The sequence below is a fragment of the Centroberyx affinis genome, unplaced genomic scaffold, assembly GCF_046629955.1.
Source record: "Centroberyx affinis isolate AG114_WGS23_722 - 3 ecotype Tasmania unplaced genomic scaffold, CSIRO-AGI_Caff_v1 ptg009181l_1, whole genome shotgun sequence".
In the NCBI taxonomy this organism is placed as follows: domain Eukaryota; kingdom Metazoa; phylum Chordata; class Actinopteri; order Beryciformes; family Berycidae; genus Centroberyx; species Centroberyx affinis.
This window is the reverse complement of record NW_027284451.1, coordinates 871-28,866: the sequence shown is the minus strand read 5'-3', so window position 1 is coordinate 28,866 and position 27,996 is coordinate 871. Positions and strand designations below refer to the sequence as shown.

Sequence of the window (27,996 nt, the reverse complement as noted above, 5' to 3'; positions counted from 1 at the left end):
CTGCTTCATTGCCAGTGTGCCTGAGCTGAGAGAAGTGAGAGACTAAACCGTTTCTGAAGGATAGGTTCTGCAATTTTGGATCTACAGTATATATGATTTGTCTCTTACATACCTGACAAACATTTTGGACTCATTATCAGCAGCAACGGAGCTCGCTGTTTCAACCAACAGCTGACTCTGGAGCCAATATTGTGTGTGGGTCCAAGTACTACAGGGATGGAAGAGACTCATTATATATATATATATATATATATATATATATATATATAGGTAAAAAATCACCAAACTTATGCTTTAAATCAGGATAGTTGGTCCATGTCTTTCATCATTCTGTGCTTCCAGTCTCTCAGATAGCAGTGCATGTCAATAAGTGTCTATCACCGATCACAGTATCACTGAATACAGTCTCAGAGGGTTTTTACTGCAGTGTTCTGGTTGCTTCCCTGTCTGTGCCTGAGAGAGCGAGAGAGAAAGAGAGAGAGAGCAAAAGGGAGGGAGAGAGTGAGAACGGTTATTATGCAGAACTAAAGGTAAACTGCCTTATTTGATAGAGAGAAAGGTATATTTTTAAGAATTTGCTGATTTGGATGTTCATTAAAATGATCTTTATGACGTCTTCTTGATGTTTTTATTTATTGACCGTTGTTGTTGACTTGCTATTGCATGTACAAGACTGCTTTTCATAATATTAGATATTTATAAAACATTGTTAAATATCTCTGAAGGAAATGTGAATGTGAGTTGCAAATACTGCTGAGTTAGAGCTATATTTGCATCTGATTATTTTAGGGCAGTCCTGTTAGTTTTACTATTAGATTTATTATAACTAATACTGTTACTACTATTATTTACTATTACTATAGTTACAAAATAGAATAGAATAGAATAGAAAGCCTTTATTATCATTGTACAGAATACAATGAAATTAGGAGGGCTACTCCTGATCAGTGCAATTAAAAAGACACAGGGAACAAAACAGAAACAAAACAACCTCAGCAAATAAACATCCACAGTCAACAACACAGGTACTAAAATAATAATGTAATTTTGCACTAGAATAAGTGTACTTGTTGCACTAGAATAAATGTAATTATTGCACTAGTATGAATATAAATATTGTAATGATATATAGTAATATAATATATAATGTGCATAATAACAATGCTATATATTATAACTATTCTTATTCTTATTATTATGATGATTATTATTATTATATCATCATCATCTGTAGCACCTTAACCTTGTATAACACTACCCAGAGCCATACCTGCCCAATCAGGTGCCTTCTGTACCAAAACACAGACTGTAACCAATCAGATTCCGTACCGGCTTCTGTGACTCCTGCCCCCCATTCCACTCTGGCCAATCAGCGCCGCGCAGTGGGCGGGACTTTGTTCAGATTCCGTCTGCAGTTACAAACACTGGTGCTGAAATGGAGCAAGAGTTTCAATGACAAGCTGCGGACTGCTGCTGTATCCGGACATGGAAACACACTGAGGAAGATATTACCACGAATATTAAAGGTAAATAATATTTGAATTCAGTTTTTACGAGCCTTTTGAGCTTGATACATGTTATTTATATTCTTTGTAAACAGCATCACTCGTCTATGGGAACATGCTAGGACCGACAGTAGGAAGTTAACGTTTCTCTTCCCTTGTAGCTTAATGTTAATTATTTTTGCGTTAATAGTTATGTACGAATCAAATACACTAGACGCTATTCCGTGGTTAATTCATTCTGTGTCATGTCATGATTTTTTTTTTAGCCGTGACATTACATAACACTACATTACAATAGCATTATATTACATGGCAGTGTTGCTGTGCTGCAGGAGGCTTGTTCCTCTTATCTTTTCCTGCTGAAAACTCAACAACATTGCAGCTGCAGGCCTGCACTTCACTCTGAAAAGCCAAACAACAGAGAGGAAATAATTAAAAACAAGAAAAAAGGTGAAAAGTTGCAAATATCTCAAGAATAGAGTGGCTAGGAAATATATATCCCACCATGTAAATGACAGTCTTATTTCTTTTTTTTTATTTGCACTCTGAAACAGAAAAAAAGAAGAATCTACAGCAAATTAAAGCCAGTTGTGCTGGTGAGATTAAAAAAAACCCCAAGGGATTTATGTTGTATCCCACCTGAATAAAGAATATATACATTAGTAACAAAACAAAGAACTTATATGAAATAAATGCCAATAAATAAAACAAGGACATAACGGATAAAATAAAAATACAAGTAAAACAGAGCAAACTAAAGATTTTAGATGTGTCTAATCGGTCTTTAATGTGATGAGTGTATGCATGTTTGTTGACATTTGCAAAGTCATACAGTATGTAATGTATATATATATATATATATGTAATGTGTGTGTAAGCAGATGAGTGCACAGGTAATAGTTTGACTTTGGGGTTACACAAGAGTCAGTGGTGGATTTGCAAAGAAAAAGCTTTGTTCCCCAGCACTAAACATGATCCGCTCAGGTTATTTACTACAGAGGAGGGAAGCAGCATGGTGTGAAGGCCCTCACAGAGCAGGAGTTCAGGCTGAAGTCTCACAGTCAGCAAGCTAAACCTGTTAGGATAAGGAGGATTTCAGGATGAAGCGGGGGATTGTCAGTCCTGAGCAGATCACAGTACTTCTGACATGAGAAAACCTTCGATCACACCAAATATAGAAACTGATCCTCCACAGCCTGGTGAACGGCTCATACAGGAGTTTTGGACTTTCTCCATGATATGTTTTCCTAAGGTGAGAAGATGAAATGTAAAAGTTGTAAAATAGTTGCATTAAGCTTGTCTGTCCTCTGCCATTAGACTCCCTGCAGAGTAGCAGGATGTTGTAGCATTAAAGTGTCTGTCCTCCGCAGGGGAAAAGAGCATGTGCAGTTTCTTACTGCTGTCCAAACTAATGAAGGCTAATTACTAGTTAGCACTGATATAATACCACATTTTCCCTATTGTATACAAGTATAGGACAAGTAAAGTTGCAGTCAAATCAAGTCACTTGAACACTAACAAAATAGTAAAAACAAAATGCCTCACAGAACAACAGGACATAAAAACAGATAAAACAGTGAGAGAACAAACTGATGCTGCATGGAACCGTCCAAAAGTCAAATTTTTTGTGTGTGTGAATATTGTAGCCTAATTGCGATAGGAATTTGTAATTTTTATGTAAAAATTCAGCCGTCTTACCAGCCTTAATCACAATGTGGGCAATGTGTGCAACAGAGGAGAGCCTCCCGTCCCTGCTAATTGAAACTGATATGCGCTATTTACCCAAATGTAATTCTGATGTCAGTTGGTCACTGGTGGGAAATGTCTTCCTGTCCACACAGGAAGCGATGAATCAAACAGCAGTGAACAGCGTCCTGTCCAGAGAAAGCTGGACTCACCAACATTAGATCTTTAATTTTGAAGCTCTCCAACAAATCACAGATTTAAGTTACAGGCTGGGTATTGGTGCATTGTCATAAATGCATTAGTTAAAATGATGAGATCCTAATCCAGTGATGAACCTTTCCTCTCCTCTCCATGCTGGTTGTGTTCTCCAGTGCTGCAGCATGGCCAGGTAGCTGCAGGAAGCTGCTGCTCAGAGCGATGGGGTTTTCCAGACAGCTGCTCCTCCTGCTGTGGAAGAACATCACCTACCGCAGGAGGAACAAGGTACCAACACCCAGACTCAGCAGAACAGAACAGAACAGAATAGAATACTTGTAAGGGAAGCAGAAAACATGAAGAACACAATATAATACACAATACGCACATTAAAGGGGCAATAAGTAAGATCTTACCTGCCCCATAGCATAAAATAACCATAATATATCTGCAGGATAGGGTTGATGATCAGTACCAATTATTCAGTGATTACTTGGCCGGATTATGAGATTTTCCCGAACTCTGGTTTTGGACAACAACACCTCACCCACTGGAGTTTCAAGATGCTCAAGAGGGAAGTCTGATAGAACTGGATGGATGCTTTTTGTCCAAAAAACCTCCTGTGTAGGAGGAGATATGCTTTATCAATGCTGACTCCCACTGGTTGCCTACATAAATTCATAACGATTATAGATTACTTAATGTTAAGAAATCCAGTGTATGTGATGCATTTCCTCTCCTGCAGATCCAGCTGGTCATCGAGCTCCTCTGGCCGCTCTTCCTCTTTGTCATCCTCATCTCGGTCCGTCACTCTCACCCTCCCTACAAACAGAGCCAATGTGAGTCATGTTATGTGATGTGTGTCTTTTCGATAAATCCTACTACACCTCCACTGCCATCTTACTTTAACCCTCCTACACACACACACACACACACACACACAAATACACATACACACACACACACACACACACACACAAACACACACACACACATGCACACACACACACAGCTCTGAAATGTCTATCTGCCAGCAGGTTAAAGCTGATTAGCTGATGAGAGTGATTCCTGTGCCACGCACAGTTAATTTACCCAACCTGTTGTGTTGTTGACCTTCACTGACAGGTCAGTGGGCCGGCCCTCTGTAGCTGGGTGTGAAGAACATGACATAACGCATAACATAACGTAGCATAGCATAGCATAACAACAGAACATAGCATAGCATAACAGCATAAAATAGCATAACATAACATAGCATAACATAACATAATATAGCCTAACATGGCATAACATAGCACAACGTAACATAGCATAACAGCATAACATAACATAGCATAACACAACATAATATAGCTTAACACAACATAATATAGCCTAACTACGGTGATCAGACGTCCCGGTTTGTCTGGGATTGTCCCGGTTTCAAGATGGGTGTCCCGAGTCCCGACAAATATCTGTAAAACACTAAAATGTCCCGGTTTTCAACATTCACTACCAAATTGTCCCAGTTTTCACCACAATTAAAATAATAATAATAGTATTATACTTGTTTTCAGCGTTTACATAGACGTTTATCATGTTCTGTCCCGCTCATTATTACCTAACCCAATCAAAAAACATAAACAATGCACCACGCATCTGAATATTTTGGTGGATTTTTGGAGACAAAACATCATTTTTCGTTTGCTGAGGCTCTGTTCATGGTGTTAAAGGTGCAGTCACTAGGTGTGCTCAGCGCTGAAATAATTGTCCCCCATCCTGATGAAAACGCCTGTGGTGCGTGCATAAGAGCATACATGTGCGCGTGCGGGACACTTAAGGGTCCCGGTTTGGGGGTTTGAAAATGTGGTCACCCTAAGCCTAACATGACATAACATAGCATAACAGCATAACAGAGCATAACGTAGCATAGCATGACATAGTATAGCATAGCATAACAGAGCATAACATAGCATAGCGTAACATAGCATAGCATAACATATCTTAACATAGCAGAAGATAACACAACATACAATAGCACAGCATAACATTGCATAGCATAACAACATAACACAGCATAACATAACAACATAACATGGCATGTGTGAGATGGTTCACTTGTAACTATAACATAGCGTGTCATAACATAACAGCAGAATTAAGAAAAGCTCATGCTCTGCCTGGTATGTTCAGTGTGTTTGAATGTGAGCAAAGAAACTTTAACAGTTAGCCATGACATTGTCTCCTACATGAAGAGAGAAAGTGAGAACATCACTTTCTGTTTTCCACTCTTTGTGTCCCTGAAGTCTCAGACAGTCATCTTGTCCTTTACAGCTGTGTGTGAACACAGCTCACATTAGTCCCAGCATATTGACGTTACAGTTTGAGGTCAGTTGTACAAAGTTAGCTCTTGTTCACATAACACCGGTCTGGGCTGTGAGGATTACTGTTCCTGTCAGTCCAGTCCCAGCAGACTGTGTTTCAGGTCACTCTCACAGTCTTTTCATTGTTTGGTACCATATCTCAGGCTAATCTCTCAGTAAAGCCCACAATAGTTTGACCTCTTCTGTTTTTCTCTTTTCCCCCTGCAGGCCACTTTCCAAACAAAGCGCTCCCGTCGGCGGGCACCTTGCCCTGGATCCAGGGCATCGTCTGCAACATCAACAACCCCTGCTTCCACCGGCCCACGCCCGGGGAGACGCCGGGGCAAGTGGGCAACTTCGACAACTCCATGTAGGTGGACTGGAGGCTTGGTGGATTATAATAGGATCGTGGTTTGTAGGAAACAGTCGGCCTGTAGATGAAGAGACACTGCAGTCAGTCCAGAAAATCCTTTGAAAGAGTTCTGCATAAAGTTAAGATTCACACTGGAAGTTAGAGTATTACTGAATTACAAAATTAGAGCAAGAGTTTCAATTCTATTTATTTTGGAGCACCTTGCTGCATAAATTTGCTATTAATCTATCTATTAATGAGGCAAAACTGATTTTTTTGAAACTGCTATATCTCCCGAATGCTTTAAGATACAGAGTTCATATTAGTACCGCCCATGTGTTATGTGAAGACATACGTTGGAATAGACATATTTGCAAATTAATGCATTAATTACCTTAATTAACAACCTCATTAGTATAAGTGGTTGTGTTTAATATGGTGATCATGGCGGGACATTAGGCAGCTCAATTGCCTCTTGTTAAATATTGGATTGGATTTGATTGGATCATTTTAAAAATAAGCAGAACCTGTGTCTTCCTCTTCCATTGCCTGTCTCACACTTACTCATTTATTTACTAGATTTTTCCATTCTCTTTTCTCCTTGTTTGTTATAAGTACTTTATAGCTGAATATGACTTGACTGAAGGTGTCCATCACAGTAAGGACTCCTCTCCCTCCCCCTCTCCCTGCAGACTGTCTCGTCTGTTTGTGGACGCCCAGACTCTTCTGTCCTACGGAGGGAACCGGAGTTTCTCAGGCTTCCAGGATCTGCTGCAGAGCGTCCAGCGGCTGGGAGAGAGACCTGCAGCCTGGCCAAGTACTGCTGCCTGTCTGATCTCCTCTAGCGCTGTGTTACAGAGATACCTTGACATTCTGACTAGGGATGGGACGATATGCTTAACTCACGATACGATTTGATATGCGACACTGACACACATTCGTCACAATGTGGGGGACAAACTTCCTGCATTGGCACTTCAGTCAGCTGATGAATAACTCCTTGCTTGGTAATCCACAAAGAACAGACTGGATTGTAAAATGTCAAGGTATTTCTGTAAGGTAGCTTTCCGGAAATCAAAATAAATTATGTATACAGAGAAACCCAATAGAGTGGAGCCTCCTGTCAGTGAAGTTGTAGTTCAGGTTAAACCAGGTCATGTCTATGTAGAGCAGGAGAAGAGCAGACGACAGGATATTTAATGCTGAATGTGGAGGAGGGATTTCCTTTTCTCAAATGTCACAGCACTCATGTAAGCAAGGAAGTCTTGTAATGTTGCAGAGAAGACAGAAATAGTTTATCCATTAAAGCCATAATGGCCTACATTAGGATGTGCTAAATGATGTATACTCTCTTTGTACAGTAAGTAAGGAAAACTTTATTTATATAGCCTTTCGAAACCAGGGCTACAAAAGGAACAGCAGCAATATAAAAGAAACTTACTAGAAGTAAGGAAATAACGACAAGACAGACAATAAAATCAGAACCATAGATAAAGAGAAGGTGAATTATTTTAGATTGCTAAAGGTACGATCAGTATTTCCATCGATGCCCTGTGACATCAACTCAAGCCGATTTGGATTTGAGTTCGACAGATAAGGGTTTTGGAAGGCTGATACGAACACAGATATTTTTAGATTGAAGTAACCAATAGCTGATATTTTGTGCCGATATTGAATTACTTCAAATTTGAGCAGAGAGTTTTCTTCTTGTCAGGGTGGAAAAGCCTCTGAAGCAGCATTTAGAGCATCATGGGACACTAAAACTCTCCACTGAAACCCAGACTGATGAAATCCTCTTAGTTCATGAATTAACTTACAAAAAAAAACATTATTGAACAATTCAATAAATGCCTGAAAATGTGCAAAGAAAATAGCTTTTTGTAATTCTGTAGCTGTGGTCAGGCAGGAGGACAGGACTGGGCGGTATCTGATGTTTATTAAAGCCCAATATCTTCTGTATCTATCTAATATAACTTTGGATTATTCACATTATATTCCTGGAACATTGAACCTAAATGTCACTAATACATGTTGAAAGTAAGATTCCTCACCGACTGACTACATAATTGATTTTTTCACGACTGCACTTCTTTTCTTCTTTCTTTATTTGAGAAATGACAAAAACAAAACATTTATGCATTCAAAGAAACACCTGTCAAGGATCAAGACAGCATGCAAGTGGTTTCATGCAGTTTTTCCCAGACTTCTCAGAACAGAAGAGAAGAGTTAGCGGTCAACAGCTGATCCATGTGAACGGTTTAAAGCAGCATCGGGCTGTAAGGTGTCGAGTGACGGCTCCCTGTAGCCGTTTACTGTAGAACAAGCAGCAGAGAGGCTGTTCGGTCTGTTTTGTCTGGCCGGGCCGAGGCAGATTCAGTTACATGACGACCCACAAACTAATGGATGAATGGAAGCAGGTCTGCAGTGGTTTCTGTCCCAGGTGAACTGTCCGGCAGACAGCTGGAGACTCCAAACCTCCTGAGCTGCAGATCCTGTAAAGAAGTGGTTTTCAAACGACCCGTTTTTTCTAAATGCTCACACTCTGGTGACCCAAAGTAAAGGGGTAACTCGATTATTAGTAGAATAATATAGTGCAAATGCAATTTTATTGTCAAAACAATTGCACGAACAGGGTTCCCCACATTTATTTTGCAATTAAATTCTACAACTTTTCCATAACTTCATACTTTTTATGACTGGTGCAATGTATGAAGCAACTTTTACAAATGCTACTGTTTTTTTTACTGTAGACTAGAGGTTGAAGAACGATATCTTCCTTTAAAATAGAATGAATAGAATGATCTTTATTGTCATTATTCTCAGGTACAATGAAATTTTGCCTGGCTTCTCTCGGTGTAGTTAAAATAAAACAAATAAATAAAAGCAGTAGTAAAAGCAGTAATAGCAGCATAATGTTACGAAAGACTTGTGCAAGTACAACTTAAAAATAAAAGGCACTAGTTAAATTAAATTTACACATTTACAAATTTACAAAGGTTGAATGTTATAAAAACGCCCGGAAACCCAGCAACACTTACATTTATTTAGTGCTTTTAAAGTGCAAAACCTAAGAAATAGAAAGAAAATGTGGAGACAGATTCCTCATGTAGTTTCTGCTTAAGGAAAATATTTAATCGACACAAATACAGTGCCAATCATCCATCACATTTTGCTTTACAGGTCAGCGTTTTGAATTACGCTGCCTGAAACTGTCTGTCTACTTCTAACATTAACAGTTTGCCTCGGTCACTTCAGTCTCAGATAGACGGGCTTGTCAGCCACAGTGTATAGACTTGTCTGTCGTCCACTTTTGTGTTTTGAATCAGAGTAAGACATTAACGTTTTTGTCTAAAGGCCGGAGTGGCAGCAGGAGAGAGAAGGTCCTCTAAATCAGTGGTTGTCAACGTGGGGTCCGGGGACCACCAGAGGTCCTTGAGGGCGTTCCAGGGGGTCCCCAGCAAACTGATGAACTGTTAAACTTCAGCATTATTTCATTTACAAGACGTTAACACAATCATAGAATGTAGAAGAATGACTGTTTTGATCATAGTTTCTCTGTTATCACTCTACCTACAATACAGACAGTCACTGAGTTCTGGACAAAATCATATCTAACAATAAAAATATTCTAAGATTTGGGTCTGAGAGACAAAATCTCATCAAATAGGGGTCTGTGGCCCGAATGTGGACTAAATTTGGGGTCCTTGATATGAAAAAGGTTGAGAATCACTGCTCTAAATAACAAATAAAGTGTCTGGTAGAGCAGACTGACTTACACCAGCCAGACAAAATTAAACAGTGCTTTTGTTAACAGAAAAATTGATGTGCAGCAATAGATGAGCAATGATGAAAATGTCAGGAATTTATGTATAGGATGTCAGTGTGTTATCTCAACATCACCCCAAACAAACAACTATAGTCATTCTCACTTGAAACAATTGCTGTTAATTTCCCACAGAGTTTAAGCTTATCTGGAAACAAATCATATGCTTTGATCTATTCGATCTATTCTCGCTGTTAGGTTTTGTTTTGGGGTATTTTATTTGTAATACAAGACTGTTTTATTTACTTGATGTCTGTATTTCCTCTGCAGATCTCCCTGTAGGAGAATACCTGAGAGCCAATGAGACGTTCTCCACCTTCCTGCTGACCAATGGCAGCCTGCCGCCTGAGACTGTGGACCGGCTGCTGAAGGCCCGCCTCAATTTCCAGGTGAGGAGTCGTTCTCGAAACCTCGTTTAACAAACCTGTCAATACAGACGCTCACTGTACACTTCAGCATTTTACTACTCAGATTGATTGATCTCTTCTGGCATGTGGAAACTTACTGGAAAAAAAAACACTCATCTTTCACTTCAGACACATAAACTCAATGGAAGGAATTCGATGAATAATTTCAATGGATAGCTGAATAATTCAGTTAAAGGGGAAACAACTAAGATTTTTACTGCCCACAGTGCACAAATAATGAGAAAACGAAATAAGAATTTGTTAATTGACTTGCCTGGTTAAATAAAGATTAAAAAAAACGACATACATAAATAAATCAAAAACTTTAAATGAGTTTGAGTACAGAAACAAACGAAGGAAAACATGAAAAAGTGGCTTACGTTCAACAACATGCAGCTGAGTAAATTAAAAAAGGTGCCATCAAAACAGATGATATGAATGAATGAATGAATTAAATTTTATTATTGTGTCGTGCATACAATTGTATGCCCAGCCCGCATTGGCTTACAAGACACCATAAATTCAAACGAGCCAGGACCAGAGTACAGATACACTGTCAAACAACAGAGAAAGAAACTAAAGAAACTAAAGCATCTTTCACCTTCAGATCTTCAGACCATCATTGAGTAGGACAGAACTCCTAAATCACTGACAGAAGCTTACTATGTGTTACTGAAAAATGTGAATAAATATGAATTAAACAATCTATCTTGCCTTCTTTTCCAGGCTTTTGAGATAAAGTTAGCTAACTTAAACACATCAAAATTAATCAGCCATTCCAGTCTTTGCTCATCTGAAGAACACCAGAATATTTCAGGGTTTTGTCGAACGATTTCATGGAACAGTAACTCTCTTAAGTCATCATAATTTGTACAGTACAAAAGAAAATGGGACTCACTTTCGACTTCACCCAAATCACACAGCTCACACAGTCTGGGATATTTTTGAATCGACCGACCTCAATGGCCAGAGGAAGAATACGAGCTCTCTACTGTGCAACCAAAGATCTTTGACTTCTAGATAAACGAGATAACTGCAGGAAACCTATTCTTTGCCATACAAGGTCTTGCCTAATATTTAATATAAAAGTGAATGATCACATCGACCTCGTCCCATCCAGGTCTCTGTGGCCGGAGCCGGGACGCCGCTGAAGGACCTGGTGTGTGACAGCGGCATGCTGGGACGCTTCCTGACGGCGGACGGAGGAGAAGCCGTCATGGCCGACCTGCAGCGGCGGCTGTGCGAGCTGCCGGACGACACGCTGAGGCGGGCCGAGCGGCTCTTCCTCTCCCAGCTCGACTTCTCCAAGTTCTTCACCGTACGAATTCTTACTTTACTTCTTACTTTTTTATTTACGTTATTTTTGTACTCATTGTGAGGAGCATCAGACAGTAGAATGCCTAAGCTGTCTGTTTGCTCTGAAGCTAAGCTGTCTGCCTATCTGAGGAGCTGCAGTAAACACCGACTCTCTCTCTGTTTCTCTCCCTCTTGCTCTCTCTCTCTCTGTCTCTCTCTCTCTCTCTCTCTGTCTCTCTCTGTCTCTCTCTGTCTCTCTCTCTTGCTCTCTGTCTCTCTCTGTCTCTCTCTCTCTCTCTCTCTCTCTGTCTCTCTCTCTTGCTCTCTGTCTCTCTCTGTCTCTCTCTCTCTCTCTCTCTCTGTCTCTCTCTCTTGCTCTCTGTCTCTCTCTGTCTCTCTCTCTCTCTCTCTCTCTCTGTCTCTCTCTCTCTTGCTCTCTGTCTCTCTCTGTCTCTCTCTCTCTCTCTCTCTCTCTCTGTCTCTCTCTCTCTTGCTCTCTGTCTCTCTCTCTCTCTCTCTGTCCCTCTCTCTCTCTCTCTCTCTGTTTCTCTCTGTCTCTGTCTCTCTCTCTCTCTCGCTCTGTCTCTCTCTCTCGCTCTGTTTCTCTCTCTGTGTCTCTCTCTCTCTCTCTGTCTCTCTGTCTCTCTCTGTCTCTCTCTCTCTCTCTGTCTCTCTCTCTCTCTGTCTCTCTCCCCCCCTCTCTCTCTGTCTCTCTCTGTCTCTCTCTCTCTGTCTCTCTCGCTCTGTCTCTCCCTCTCTCTCTCTCTGTCTCTCTGTCTCTCTCTGTCTCTCTCTCTCTCTCTGTCTCTCTCTCTCTCTGTCTCTCTCCCCCCCTCTCTCTCTGTCTCTCTCTGTCTCTCTCTCTCTCTGTCTCTCTCGCTCTGTCTCTCCCTCTCTCTCTCTCTGTCTCTCTCTGTCTCTCTCTCTCTGTCTCTCTCTCTCTCTGTCTCTCTCCCCCCCTCTCTCTCTGTCTCTCTCTCTCTCTCTCTCTCTCTCTCTCTCCCCATCAGAGAGACCGTCTGATGGCGAATGCCGGTGACCTCAGAGTGATCAGCAGGGCCGTCACCTGTCTCCCAGGAGCTCGCTGTCCTCATGGACGATGTAAGAGCATCTGATTCTTCATCTGTGTCTGTGCCTACGTCAGAAATTTTAACATCAATAAATAATTACCATATTCATTTTGAGACATTAGCATAATTACCGTAAATTAACCAGACCATCAGTGAGCAGCCTGCCAGCCTCTATCAGGAAGCAACGGGGCAGTTTAACCTTTTATTTTATTTTCATTATTTCATTTTAATTAATATGTTTGTTTTTTGTTGGTTTGGTTATGTATTTTATGTATCTATATATAAATTCATTTATTTTGCTTGTTTGCTTATTTATTTATTTGCTTCTTTATATACGTAGTTATTGACTTATTTACTTATTTTTCTTTAATTGAGATATATATATGGTTGTTGTTTTTTTTTCTTCTTGACTAAGACAGTAGTTGTAGGAAATTCTGGAATCCTATTACTTTTTCTGCTGCAACGACCTAATTTCTTACTGGGATCAATAACATTTCATCTTATTCTTCTCTCTACTTTCTCTCTGCCTTTCTCCATTTTTCTTCTCTTCCTCCTATCCCTCCTATTCTTTCGCGTCTCCACTGTCTTTCTCATCTTTCCTTGCCTCCTCCATTTCTGTTTCCTCTCCTCTGTTCCTCCCTCCTCTCTCCTCTCTCCTCTCTCCTCTCTCCTCTCTCCTCGGTCCTCTCTCCTCTCTCCTCTGTTCCTCCCTCCTCTCTCCTCTCTCTCTCCTCTCTCCTCTCTCCTCTCCTCTCTCCTGTCTCCTCTCTCTCTCCTCTCTCCTCTCTCTCCTCTCTCCTCTCCCCTCTCTCCTCTCTCCTCTCTCCTGTCTCCTCTCTCTCTCCTCTTTCTTCTCTTCTCTCTCCTCCTGTCTCCTCTCTCTCTCATCTCTCCTCTCTCCCCTCTCTCTCCTCTCTCCTCTCCTCTCCTCTCTCCCGTCTCCTCTCTCTCTCCTCTCTCCTGTCTCCTCCCTCTCTCCTCTCTCCTCTCTCCCCTCCCCTCTCTCCTTCTCTCTCTGCTCTTCCAGTTCTCCTCCCTCTCCAGCTTCACAGAGTTGAACACAGCGCTTCGCCTCCTGTCTCCAGAGAATCGCTCGGCTTTGCCCCGGGAGAGTTTCCGGGCGTTCTCCCGGATCATGTGCGGTCACCCGGAGGCGGGCGGCGAGCGAATCCCGTCGCTCAACTGGTACGAAGACAACGACATCAAGTCCTTCCTGGGCAAGAACGGCACCGAGGACACCGACCTGGACCAGGACAACACCACCAGTAAGATCCTGGTCTGGAAATCTGTTTGGGGTTTTGTGTGTTGTTTGGAAGATGGAGAACAAAGTTTACCAGCTTCCATTAAGGCTGGGTATGTTTAGAGATTTGTCTGTACTGATGTTGCTATCAATATTTCAAATTCAACATTTTTCCATGCTTGACAGACTGTGCTCAGTTGTAGAGTTAAATCTTTCTTTGTGCATTTTCTTTATTCATTCATTTTTGTTTTGTTTTGGTTTTTTTATTTAATTTGTGTTTTTCATGAATTAATCCTTCATTTAAAGGTAGTGTTGCCATTGTGTCCCTTGATGGTCTAAATGATGTTTCAGATGACAAGAATGAAATTCTGCGGGAAAAACTGAATCCTTGAAATGTTTTGGCATGAAAATTGTCAAATTTAAAGATATTGAATATCGGCACAAAATATCCGCGATCAGCAGCTTTAATACAAAAATATCGGAATCGTATCTGCATCGCCTTCATTGTTTGATACCTTTCAACGCCTCAAAATATATAATGACACCAAAAACCAGCACAATACCAATGTGTATCGTTTTCTGATTCCAACTCTGCCATTTTTTGCTTATTGCCATTCTTTGTTGTTTTACAGGTGTTTTCGTCTAACATTTGTCCTGTTTGATCCCTTCCTTCCTCCCCGCAGCTCCGTTCTGTAAAAGTCTGATCCGGGGCCTGGAGTCCAACCCTCTGTCTCGCATCGTGTGGCGAGGAATCAAACCTCTGTTCATCGGAAAACTGCTCTACACACCGGACACTCCTGCAGTACAAGAAGTTATGAAAGAGGTACTGAAAGTCCGACCTCTCTGCCAAATATAATAAAATATCTTAGTTGTTTGTACACAAGAATGTGGTTTAATCTTCTTCAAATGGACCAGGAAAATAACTTTTTGTCCACTGGTTACAGTGACTTATCCATTCCAAACTTCACCAACCAATTTCAGTATTTTACAAGCTGAACTGATTTTAAGAACAGAAAATAACCTTCAGCTGATGGTTGTTAGCCTGCTAAACTGGCTGGTATAGTACACAAATTCACCAGCATTTGGCTGGTGGTTGTAATATGACCTATTCATAGTGGATTGTTGTTGAAGGGATTGCTAGGCATACCAGAGTGGGGGAAAGGTTTCTGTGCTGTCACTTTGGTTAACTAAAAAATGACTTATTAGCATTTCTTGCACCACTAGCTGCAAACTAGCTTGGTAGTTTGCAGTCTGTTGTAGATAGATGGATAGATAGATAGATAGATAGATAGATAGATAGAGTACTTTATTTATCTCCAAAGGGAAATTATAGTGTTGCAGCAGCAATTCACATACATGACGATGAAAAACACACACAGTGAGGTAGGTAAAAAGTCAGAACATGGAATTACAAAACATATATATATACACAAAAACTACACTACAACTACTATAAACTGTACAACTACACTATACAACTACTATAATACACTACACTACAACTACTATACTAGATAAAAATAAATAGAATAAAAAGTAGAAATTTAACTGTAAGGCAAGAATTTAACTGTAAGGCATTGTGGACAGAATGTCCTTACTATGGGACGTCCCGGTGGCTCAGTGGTCTTAGGCTCATACCATGTAACCACAGCGTGCTTGATCCGAATCCGGACTAGGACCTTTGTCTAGGGCTGGGCGATATATCGATATTATATCGATATCGTGATATGAGACTAGATATCGTCTTAGATTTTGGATATCGTAATATCGTGATATGGCATAAGTGTTGTCTTTTTTGGCATAAGTGTTGTCCTCTCAGCTCTCATGTAACACCAATCCTGATGTCCTTACACTGGCTTCCCATCAAATTTAGAATCCAGTTCAAGATTCTTGTTACCACGTACAGAGCCTTGCATGATCAGGCACCTGCTTATATTAAAGAGCTGCTGCAGCCTCATAGTACTAGTAGGACTCTGAGGTCCTCTGACCAGGGTTTGTTGTTTGTTCCTCGCTCGAGGCTTAAGACAAAGGGTGACTGTGCTTTTGAGGTTGTAGCTCCTAAACTCTGGAACTCTCTCCCACTGGTCTTAAGATCAGTGGACACGGTGGACACTTTTAAAAAGCAGCTCAAGACCCATTTGTTTAGACTTGCTTTTGTTTAATTTTTCTTTATCCTTTTCTGGGATGTCTTGTGTTTTTAGCTGGATGTCTGCAATTACTGTCTGCTGCTCTGTGTATTATTTTTGCTTTCTTTTTTCTTTGTGTTGTTGTGAAGCACTTTGTGACGTCTGTTCTTGAAAGGTGCTATATAAATAAACTAAACTTTCTGAACTTACCAGACTGTTCTACAACAGGGAAGGAAACCCTGTCTTTGCATTTTATTTTGATCACAGTCTTGTTTTAATAAAAGTGCTTGTGACATCTCACATGTGGCTTTGACTTACAACTGAACATTTAGCCTACTTCGTAGAAAATACCGAGATATATATCGTGTATCGCCATTCAGCCTAAAAATACCGAGATATGATTTTTGGTCCATATCGCCCCTACCTTTGTCACATGTCACCCCCCTCTCTCTTTCCCAGTGTTTACTTTCTCTCTCTACTGTATCTATCAAAGTAAAGGCAAAAAATACCACAAGAAATCTTAAAATTGTCCTTACTATTAGTTCTTCGAAATCTTTGTGATCAAGGAATTTAAGCGTATTCTACTGTTGTACTCACTGTGAGTCAGCTAAATGCCTAAAATATAAAAGCAGCCCTTTAAGCTAATCACGCTCTGCCCTGTTTTCTGCAGGTGAACAAGACCTTCCAGGACCTGCAGATCCTGCAGGAGCTGAACGGAGCCTGGAGCGAGGTCGGACCACGAGTCAAGAACTACATGGAGAGCAGTGTGGAGGTTCAGCTGCTGCAGGTCAGGCACAGGAGCTGCAGGTTTACTCTGCTGGAGTGGTGAATCTCAGTTTTAGCATATTGCCATTTAATTGATCTAACACAACATATGCCATTTGGTGGATGCTTATATCCAAATCCTCTTCCAGTATCATCAGTGGACACATGTGGGAATCAAACCGTTTTACCTGCCATGTATTAAACTTCCCGGTGGGGAGAAGAACAGCTGAGTTTGTTATTAAAATGCAGATGTCAGTTTTAGACAGGTTTGTGCTAACATCATATTACAGAGTATGAATGCAGCAGTTAGACATGTTTGCATGTCTAATAACCGGACGCGGAAAAAGCTTCTTTGCTTGATTCTGATTGGTCGTCCGTTTCCTTTGCTTGCTCCACCCCTTTTGTGTGGAATAGGAGGAGATATTTAACAGGGTTTCTCACTTGCCTATGAAACCCTGTTGGAGGCTGACCAATACTACACTGACACTGTGCTAATTTGTCACTTTCATAGGCTTCCATTGTGTTTGAAAATATACCTTGAACATGACGAAAAGCCACAAATATCACAAATTTGGTAAAAATGCCATGCTAACCTGGCCTAGTGGTTAGAGAGGCTGTCCCCTAACCAAAATGTCACTGATTCAATCCTCCACAAGAGTCAGTGTGTCCTGTTGAAGTGTCCTTGAGCAAGACAAAAGCAGTAATGTCAAGCTGTTCAAATATGCTGATGATATGGCCCTTGTTGGCCTTCTCCTGCAAGACAATGCCATACATGAGGAGGCTTACTTTAGCCAGGTCACTGTACTGCAGGACTGGTGTCGGGCAAGTAAACTGGAAATGAATGTGGCCAAAACAAAAGAACTTATAATACAAACAAAACCAAGGGGAACCAGTAACATCCTCCCTGTCATACTCAATAACCAGCCTGTAGAAGAAGTAAAACATTTTAAGTACTTGGGCACAATCATTGATCAGACCCTAACTTTTAATGAGAACTCAGAGAGCATTTTTAAGAGAGCCAACCAGCGATTGTTTTTAATCAGGAAGCTGAGGAGCTTTGGCGTTAGCCATCACATACTTGAAATAGCATACAGGAGCCTGGTTGAAAGCATCTTATCATTTAACATAACAGCTTGGTACGGCAACTTGAGTGTAAAGAGCAAAAACAAGCTCTCCAAAATTGTTAACATTGCAGGGAAGGTGATTGGCAAGTCACAAAAACAACTTTGCAATATATTTGACAGTGCTGTACACAGGAAGGCTAAACACATAACTGCAGATACCTCACACCCACTGCACCCAGAGTCTGAGCTGCTCCCGTCTGGCCTTCGATTCAGGGTCCCAAGGGCCAGCCGGAACATATAAAAGAAGTCTTTTATTCCCTATGCCATACAGGCATTGAACATAGAATGACTGTATCAGGGAATACTTGTATTTTATAAGATTTGCTCTCTGGTATTATTTATATAACCTGTTTGCTGCTACCTGCCCATTTGCACTATTGTATGTTGTATATTTGTATGTTTTAATGGTGTTTTTATGTGTAATGTATGTACTCTTGTTGTACTTTGGGAGAAGCCAAAGAAATTTCCTCTGAGGTGGACAATAAAGTCAATCAAATCAGATCAAATCAAATCAAATCAAATCAAATCAAAGTGACAGTTAAATTGCTAAAATGGAAAAATAAAAATGTAGATTATTACCAGCTCAGCCCAGTGCAGACTAGCCCTTACCTAAAAACTCCTTCTCTCTTATTATGTGTGTGTGACAGGATTTGCTGAAGCGTCCGGAGGTGGCGGTGCTGGTCAACCTGCGTCTGCAGAACACTTCCTGGACGGCGTCACGCATCGCCCGCTTCCTGTCCGCGCCCGACGGCCCGAGGAAGCCCGGAGCTCCGCCCACCTGGCTGGACGTCTACAACGACCTCAACCACACCATCACCACGCTCGCTCAAGTCACCCAGGTTCTCCTCCTCCACACACACACACACACACACACTCACACACACGCTGCTTCTCGTGCTGCGTTCCAAACATGTCGGAAAGTAGGAAATTCCAGCTTCCTACTAGGAAAAATGTCTCATTCATTTCCCAGCAATTCGATGTGTATTTCATTCCCGCTCTTCTACACTGTGTCATATCCCTCGTCTCTCTTCCAGTGTTTCTCCCTGAACAAGCTGGAGGGGGCGGAGTCTGAGGGTCAGATGATTGACAGGGCCCTGGAGCTGCTAGAGGACAGGCAGTTCTGGGCGGGCGTGGTCTTCCTGCAGCCAAACTCCTCCTCCTCCTCTTCCTCCTCCTCCTCCTCCTCCTCCAGCCTGCCGCCGCACGTCACCTACAAGATCCGCATGGACATCGACGACGTGACCCGGACCAATAAGATCAAGGACAGGTAGTGAGGAGGCGGAGCTTCTCTCCCAACACTTCCTGGCTTTATCCCGCATCTCATTTACATCAATTTAGATATGCAAATCACGTTAACACTTTCTATGAAGCCAGTGTCTATAATACATTATAATCATACTTATAACACATTATAATGCCATCATGTTGCATTATAAGTATAGTTATAATCATGCATAGACAGTTATTATGTTTTATAACATTATAAACACATTACTTACAATCTGTTATAAAGCTTTTTCATTACCACTTAAATGAAAAAGCTTTATAACAGATTAAGAGTAATGTTATAAAACATTATAACTGTCTATGCATGATTATAACTATACTTATAATGCATTATGATGGCATTATAATGTGTTAGAAGTATAATTATAATGTATTATAGACACGGGCTTCATAGAAAGTGTTACCCAAATCACTTTTTAACCATTTACTAACCATTGTAAACATTGTGTTGTAACTTTATAATACCGGCCAACATAACGCTTATTTATATTTTACTAATCGGTTGTTTATCATTTACACATAAAAGTATTTAAAAGTGTTTAATCTGAAAAAGAAATGACTAACATATAATTAAGTCAAAAATTATTTAAATTCTTAACAGTTAGAACGTATAAATGATTGATTTATTTACATGTTGAGATATACTGAGATTGACATTTGACATATAATTGACATAGAGACAAAAGATAAGATCTGTTTCTCGCCATTCAAGGGTGCTTCCATCCCTCTGTTTAAAATGGGCAGAAAATTTGCTTTGATATAATTTTGTATTAATGATATTCTCTCATACAGATTGTCGTGGTTGGGTGAAAACCTTGCAACTCCAAATTCGGCGTTTTTCATGTCATTTCATTAAATTCAGCTGGATTACATGTAATGCTCCTCTGTAGGATGAGACCCTGTACAACTCTTGTTTATGTAACTTTAAAAAAAAAAACAATTAAACTCAAAAATGCATGGTCGTCAAGTTAAAAAATGGCCTGAAAAGGTGACATTTTGGAGATACAAGGTTTTCCCCCCCGACAGCAGACTCTATTTTGCTCTTTTGATAATAATAATAATAATAATAATAATAATAATAACTTTATTTGTATAGCACTTTTCTAAAAACAATGTTTACAAAGTGCTTTACATACAATAAAACCCCAAAACAGTGATGTGAAACGACCACGATGAATGATAGAAAAATAAAAATAAATTAAAAAAATATATTTAATAGAAAATAGGAATAGGAATGATATCAAGTTAGGTCTGATGGTTTTTCACCAGCATTGGAATCTGGAACTCGGAAGAACAAAAGCATTCCTGTCTCGTGTCTCTGTCGATCCCTCCCGTGTGTGTCTCTCCTCCCTCAGGTTCTGGGATCCCGGTCCGGCGGCCGACCCCTTCAGCGACATGCGCTACATCTGGGGCGGGTTCGTGTACGTCCAGGACCTGGTGGAGCGAGCCCTGACCCGCGTCCTGACCGGCGTCCAGCAGACCACCGGCATCTACGTCCAGCAGATGCCCTACCCCTGCTACGTGGACGACGTGTGAGTGGGGTGTAGTCTTTTATTTTTTTGGGGTTTTTTTGTTTTTTTAGGAATAGTTTTTATTGGTGAAAAGCATAAGCAAACAATAGACACAATACCAGGTTTACAGGTCACCATTTTTCACATTATTACCCCACCCACCCTACCACTCCACCCAACCCCTGCACAACAACAACAACAACAACAACAACAACAACAACAACACATTACAAAAAATAGTAATACATCAAAAAATGAAAAAATTAGAAAGGGAAGACAGCGATAACAGATGAAAACCAATACGATAATACTAACAATGGAATGAATAAGTAGATGGCCAAGAAAAAAGTGCAAGAGAAAAATAAATAAATAAAATAAAAAATAAAAACAAAAAAATAAAAAACCCTCTGTTTCAACTTGTTTATATTCAGCCATGGAGGTAAGGAGTACATTGATCAGGGGTCAGCTACAGGCAGGTAACATGTGAGTGGCGTGTAGTCTGTATGGATCGCAGGGATGGGACGATAAATACAAAACGTATCGTGGGTCAGAAAAATGAATGGTGATATCAGCTCCATGTTATTCTGCTGTAGAAATCACTAATGAGACTCTTGACCATCACAGTTTCACAAGCTCTCCATCCCAATTATATTATTTGAACTTTGTAATGACATTTTGAAATTGTTTACATTCTAGCAGCCAATGGCATCGCTAGAAAGATTTGTGGCTCAGAAATAAACAGAATTCTGCACAGGGTTTTTTTTTTTTATATTTATTACATACAACAACAATCTTTGGGGGTCCGTCAGATGAAAATATTTGGGAACCCCTGCTTTAGGCTTCCACCTCATTAGTTTTACTAGAATTTATAACCTCCTCCTCTCCTCCTCTCCTCTCCTTGTCTCCTCTCCTCTCTCCTCTCCTCCTCTCCTCTCCTTGTCTCCTCTCCTCCTCTCCTCTCCTCTCCTTTCCTTGTCTCCTCTCCTCCTCTCCTCTCCTCTCCTTTCCTCGCCTCTCCTTATCTCCTCTCCTCCTCTCCTCTCCTTGTCTCCTCTCCTCTCTCCTCTCCTCCTCTCCTCTCCTTGTCTCCTCTCCTCCTCTTCTCTCCTCTCCTTTCCTCGCCTCTCCTTATCTCCTCTCCTCCTCTCCTCTCCTTGTCTCCTCTCCTCTCCTCTCCTCTCCTCTCCTCTCCTTGTCTCCTCTCCTCCTCTCATCTCCTCCCCTCCTCTCCTTATCTCCTCTCCTCTCCTCCTCTCCTCTCCTTGTCTCCTCTCTCCTCTCCTCTCCTCTCCTCCATGGTGGGACACACAAACACACAAACCGCTCTCCAATTATAGTAATTATTATGGGATTTCTGACCCCTGACCTCTGACCTCTGACCTCTGACCCCCCCCCCCCCCCCCCCCTGTCCTGCAGCTTCCTGCGAGTGCTGAACCGCTCCCTGCCGCTCTTCATGACGCTGGCCTGGATCTACTCGGTGGCCATGATCATCAAGGGCGTGGTGTACGAGAAGGAGGCGCGGCTGAAGGAGACCATGAGGATTATGGGTCTGGGGACGGGAACGCTGTGGCTCAGCTGGTTCATCAGCAGCATCGTCCCCTTCCTGCTGTCTGCCGCCCTGCTCATCGCTCTGCTCAAGGCAGGTGGACACAAAAGGAAAAATCCACCCTGAAACTACTTTGAATTTCTAGGTCCACTGTTGTTTGGTGATATATTTTTATGCCTCTGTGCCGGCAACAGCTGTGGGCCGGAGGCAGAATGTTTTCAGGTTGTCCATCCGTCCGTCCCATTCTCATGAACGCGATATCTCAGGAACGCCTTGAGGGAATTTCTTCAAATTTGGCACAAACGTCCACTTGGACTCAAGGATGAACTGATTAGATTTTGGTGGTCAAAGGTCAAGGTCACTGTGACCTCACAAAAGACGTTTTTGGCCATAACTCAAGAATTCATACGCTAATTATGACAAAATTTCACACAAATGTCTAATAGGATAAAATGATGAAGTGATGACATTTTATATCCAAAGGTTCGAAGGTCAACTTCACTGTGACATCATAATGTTTTGCTTACCACTGTAGCTGAGAAAACGATCTTGGGTCATTCTACAAAAACGGTGGAAGTGCTGTCACTTACTTTTGCAGACACCAAAATCCTTTAAGTTGACCTAATAATCACATTAATTATGTTCAATAAATAAAGACTGTCCTTGCAACGATAAAACAAAGTTTATTGGCGGAGGCATACAACCGCGAGGCGGTTATTTCTAGTTTTTTTTATTCCTTTAAACGTAGACGAAATATGGATTGAAATCACATCAAGATATTTCCAGTGCAGCTACAATGGACAACTGACAACAGAAAATGTTTCAGTATGGAAGAGTGTTGAACATGATTTTGACAATTTACAGTTTGAACAAACCAATCATGAGAAAGTTTGGAAACTTACCATTGCATTGCACATTGCTTGCCTCTGAGGGAGACTGTGTACATCACTGAGAATTAACAATATTATTAGCTTATTAATATTATTATTAGTTGTTGGATGTGTAAAATGATTGATTATTGATAAATCTGCACTGAGATCTGGACAGGTATGGAATTTTATAGTGGTAATAAGAAATTTAAGTTGTTTTATAGCTTCTTGTGATACTATTGGTTTCAGAGGTATAGCTTTCCTGTTTCCTCAACATTTATCTTTTATATTTACTGTATATTTCCCTGCCTCTTCTCCTCTTTCTCCTCCTCTTCCTCCTCTTCATCATCTTCCTCTTTCTCCTCTTCCCCCTCCCCCTCCTCCTCCTCCTTCTTCCTCCTCCCCCTCCTCCTCCTCCTCCTCCTCCTCCTCCTCCTCCTCATTTCCAGTGGGGGGACATCCTGCCCTACAGCGACCCGGCTGTGGTGTTTTTCTTCCTGATGGCGTTCGCCACCGCCACCATCATGCAGTGTTTCCTCATCAGCACCTTCTTCTCCAAGGCCAACCTGGCCGCTGCCTGCGGCGGGCTGATCTACTTCGGCCTCTACCTGCCGTACGTGCTGTGTGTGGCCTGGAGAGATCACCTGAACACCACACACCGCGTCCTCGCCGTGAGTATAAGCAGCGTAGATGAACCATCGTCATCAACATCATCAGTTCGTATTCAGTTCAGTTCAATTCAAAAAACTTTATTTATCCCCGAGGGGCAATTCCTGAAGCAGGCATAGTAAAAGGACACAACAAACAGGACATACAAGACAAAACATGATAGACAAGCAGTGGCCACATGGCAGAGACAATACAGTACACAGCAGAGACAATACATGACAGTGACAGTGACCGTGTAGCAGATATCAAATGTCCAGCAGTAATAATAAATAATATAAGATATACCCCCAAGCCTACCTTTTTAGATGTTGACCACCCACTCCGGGATACTTTGAGCTATTTTTCCCCTTATTACTCTGCCTGAACTTCTAGAAATCATGTCTCATATGACAGTATCCTCCAGCCCTCTTGACATAACTCCAACTAAGTTTTTATTTGAAGTAATGGAATGTATTGGGCCCCATTTGCTTTCTATTTTGAACTGCTCGCTGTCTACCTGTTGTGTCCCAGATTATTTTAAAACTGCTTGTGTCCAACCAGTCCTGAAAAAACCTGGGCTTGATCCTACTCTCCTAGATAATTATCGCCCGATTTCTAAACTGCCTTTTATTTTTAAGATTCTTGAAAAAATTGCTTCTAATATGTTCTGTTTTTATTGTAAAGCACTGTGTAACCATGTTTTGAAAGGTGCTATATAAATAAAGTTTATTATTATCATCATCATCATCATCATCATCATCATCCTTTTTTCTTGGTAGTAATGAGACAGCAGGTTTTAGTACCTTAAGCACAGAAAAAATGACAAATACATGTAACTTAGTAAAAATAAAGAAAAATGTGGTGTGTCCAAACTTTTGTGTACACATTTAAAAATTGTGATGTATGTATGTAATATTGATATATTGTGATATTCACAAAATATTGCAATATTAGATATTATTGAATATCGGCTCAAGCCTAGCTTCCAGAAAGTAGTATTTTTAATAGTGCATTTAAGGTGCTGTCCATCTAAAAAAAAAATACCGTTTTGTTCCATGTTCCCTCAGAGTTTCTTCTCTCCTGTGGCCTTTGGGTTCGGCTGTGAGTATTTCTCCCAGTACGAGGAGCAGGGTGTGGGCATCCAGTGGTACAACCTGCACTCCAGCCCCATGGAGGGAGACTCCTACAACTTCACCACCTCCATCGCCATGCTGTACGTCGACGCCGTCATCTACGCCATCGCCACCTGGTACATCGAGGCCGTGTTCCCCGGTGAGGCCGCAATTTATCAGGCTGTTAATATGAAATGTGACTCTTTGTGCTGGGTTTTGAAGTTCAGAGTTTCAAGTACCTGTCGCTGCCGTTTGGGGTCGCCGACATGCAAAGTTGCCTTGTGCAGCTTTAAAGGAATAGTTCACCCAAAAAAATTGTATTCTGTCATTATTTACTCACCCTGGCAGTCAGTCAAGCACCGGTGAAGTTTGTATGTTAGCTAGTGCAGCTCAGTGTGTTTCGACTGACATGAAGGTGAGTAGATGCTGACGAAATTTTCATTTTGGGGTGAACTATTCCTTTAAGTGTCTTGCTCAGGAATGGCTGCACAGTGTTTCGAACCCAGGCTCCTCAGATTGGGACGATCACACTTAAACACGAGGCCCAAAATGAAATGGGTCACTTTTAAAATGTAAAACGGTTCATGTTGATCTGCTGTTACATGGGATTTGGGATTTTAAAAAAACTGGCTGGGAATTAAATCCAGGTCAACTACTTGTTAGCAGCTACACTGCAAAAAATATCCATCTTAACAAATACAGTCTAGTCTTAGTCTAGTATTGAGTCTTAAAATCTTTTTTTTTCCTGAATACATGGTGAGATCATTTCACGGTTTCCTTTGTGGTTTCACCTGTTCTGAGAATTTTCCTTAAACAAGTTACAATATATTAAAATAAGGCGAATCACTGCATTAGTATAAAGTTATGGTCACTTGATTCAAGAAAACTCTTGACGCTAATTTGCATTTGAAATAAATTATATTATCTCACCACAGTGGCAGATGTTGCACCTTGTTTTTAGAGCTGCAACGATTAATCGATTAATTGTCAACTATTAAATTAATCGCCAACTATTTTGCTAATCGATTAATCGGTTTGAGTAATTTTTTAAGAAAGAAGTCAAAATTCTCTGATTCCAGCTTCTTAAATGTGAATATTTTCTGGTTTCTTTACTCCTCTATGACAGTCAACTGAATATCTTTGGGTTGTGGACAAAACAAGACATTTGAGGACGTCATCTTGGGCTTTGGGAAACACTGATCCACATTTTTCACCATTTTCTGACATTTTATAGACCAAGCAACTAATCGATTAATCGAGAAAATAATCGACAGATTAATCAACAATGAAAATAATCGTTAGTTGCAGCCCTACTTGTTTTAAAAAAAATTGTTAACTAAATAACTTGTTGCGATGGATATGTTTTTGCAGTATTTGCTCTCCACTATACAATAAGTAATGGTAGTATGAGAATTTTTCCAGTTGTAACTGAATGTGTGTGTGTGTGTGTGTGTGTGTGTGTGTGTGTGTGTGTGTGTTTCCCCCCAGGTGAGTATGGGATCCCCCGGCCCTGGTACTTCATCTTCCAGGTGAACTACTGGGGCGGCGTTCCCCTGGAGGCCGGCATGCCGATCCCCCCCGCTCCCAGAGAGCAGCACGAAGGTAAACTGAACTGATTCTCTCTGCTCAGTCACATTCTGTCCTTTCACTGTCTGTCTTCTGACGGGCGATCACACCTACAGCTGCTTTTCTTTTGTCTGAACCAGAATGGGAAATTTCTTATTTTTGTATTTGGTTTGTTTATGCCAATCTTCAACATGTTCATAATGGCCGGAGTCTGAATAAGGTCAATTAATCAGTGGTGGAAGAAGTACTCAGATCTTTTACTAAATAAAAGTAGAAACACCACAGTATAAAAATACTCTGTTACAAGTAAAAGTCCTGCATTCAAAATGTTACTTAAGTAAAAGTACAAAAGTATTAGCATCAAAATGTACTTAAAGCAACAAAAGTAAAAGTACTCATTATGCAGAATGGCCCATTTCAGAATAATACAGTATATATTATATTATTGAATTATAATTATTGATGCATTAATGTGTAAGCATCACTTTAATGTTGCAGCTGGAGGTGGGGCTGATTTCCACTACTTTATATACTGCTGGGTATCTTACAGTAATCTATAATAATACATCACAATTTATTAGTTGATTATATTTTGATTTAATAATCTGAATCTGCAAAGTAACTAGTAACTTAAGTTATCAAATAAAGGTAGTGGAGTAAAAAGTACAATATTTCCCTCTGAAATGTAGTGGAGTAGAAGTATAAAGTAGCATAAAATGGTAATACTCAAGTAAAGTACAAGTACCTCAAAATTGTACTTAAGTACAGTATTTGAGTAAATGTATTTAGTTACTTTCCACCTCTGCAATTAAGTAGCAAATAGTGCCAAAAAGACAAAAACAAAGCGGTAATCTGCAAGTTCCTCATTTTTTTCATTCAGTCTCCATCTTTGTTGCTCAGCCTCATCGCTGTGGTGTTTCTGCACTGCACTTCCCACAGATCACCTGTCAATCAAACAGTGTGGGCGGAGCTTGGATTTTCTGTTGATGCAGTTTGAGTTTCTCTTCTCTCTGTCTGTTCAGCCATGGTGGCTATCGCTGCTCATGCTAACTACCCAGTTCTTCTTCTTCTGTTGATTCCAAACAAACTGGAAATGTAAATCACATCACTTCCATGAACTAGATATAGGTTGGATCACTATTGTGTTAGAGCAGTCAGTGATAGATAGTCATAAAATAGACATTTATTTATGTCAAATTATGTTAAATTATGGATTACTACAGTGCTTCTCAATCCTGGTCCTTGGAATCCAGAGTTCTACTGATTTTCTATCCTACCAGGTAGTTAATTGCATCCCAGGTCTAAACCAGCATCACCAGCATCACGGTTTTTAAAATCCCAACTCTACAGATCGCATCGAGCCGGAGCCCACCCACCTGGTCCTGGGGGTCACCATACGAAACCTGGTGAAGATCTACAAGCAGGGAGCCAAGCTGGCCGTCAATCACCTGAACCTGAAGTTCTACGAGGGGCAGATCACCTCCTTCCTGGGCCACAACGGAGCCGGCAAGACCACCACCATGTAA

At 40.8% G+C, this 27,996-nt stretch overlaps 1 protein-coding gene across 1 annotated transcript; it reads left to right on the top strand.

Annotated features, from left to right (window-relative positions):
* The first annotated feature begins 1,432 nt into the window (after positions 1-1,432).
* LOC139640361 (phospholipid-transporting ATPase ABCA1-like) lies at positions 1,433-27,996 on the top strand. Its single transcript, XM_071514555.1, is given in 20 exon segments — positions 1,433-1,526; positions 3,563-3,674; positions 4,132-4,225; positions 5,957-6,098; positions 6,773-6,897; positions 10,174-10,292; positions 11,431-11,628; positions 12,617-12,672; positions 12,674-12,707; positions 13,704-13,941; positions 14,600-14,739; positions 16,713-16,829; positions 18,579-18,770; positions 18,966-19,198; positions 20,574-20,750; positions 22,146-22,368; positions 23,594-23,815; positions 24,860-25,064; positions 26,393-26,506; positions 27,821-27,996. Coding segments are annotated over 19 exon segments (2,871 nt in total). The 5' UTR covers positions 1,433-1,526; positions 3,563-3,608.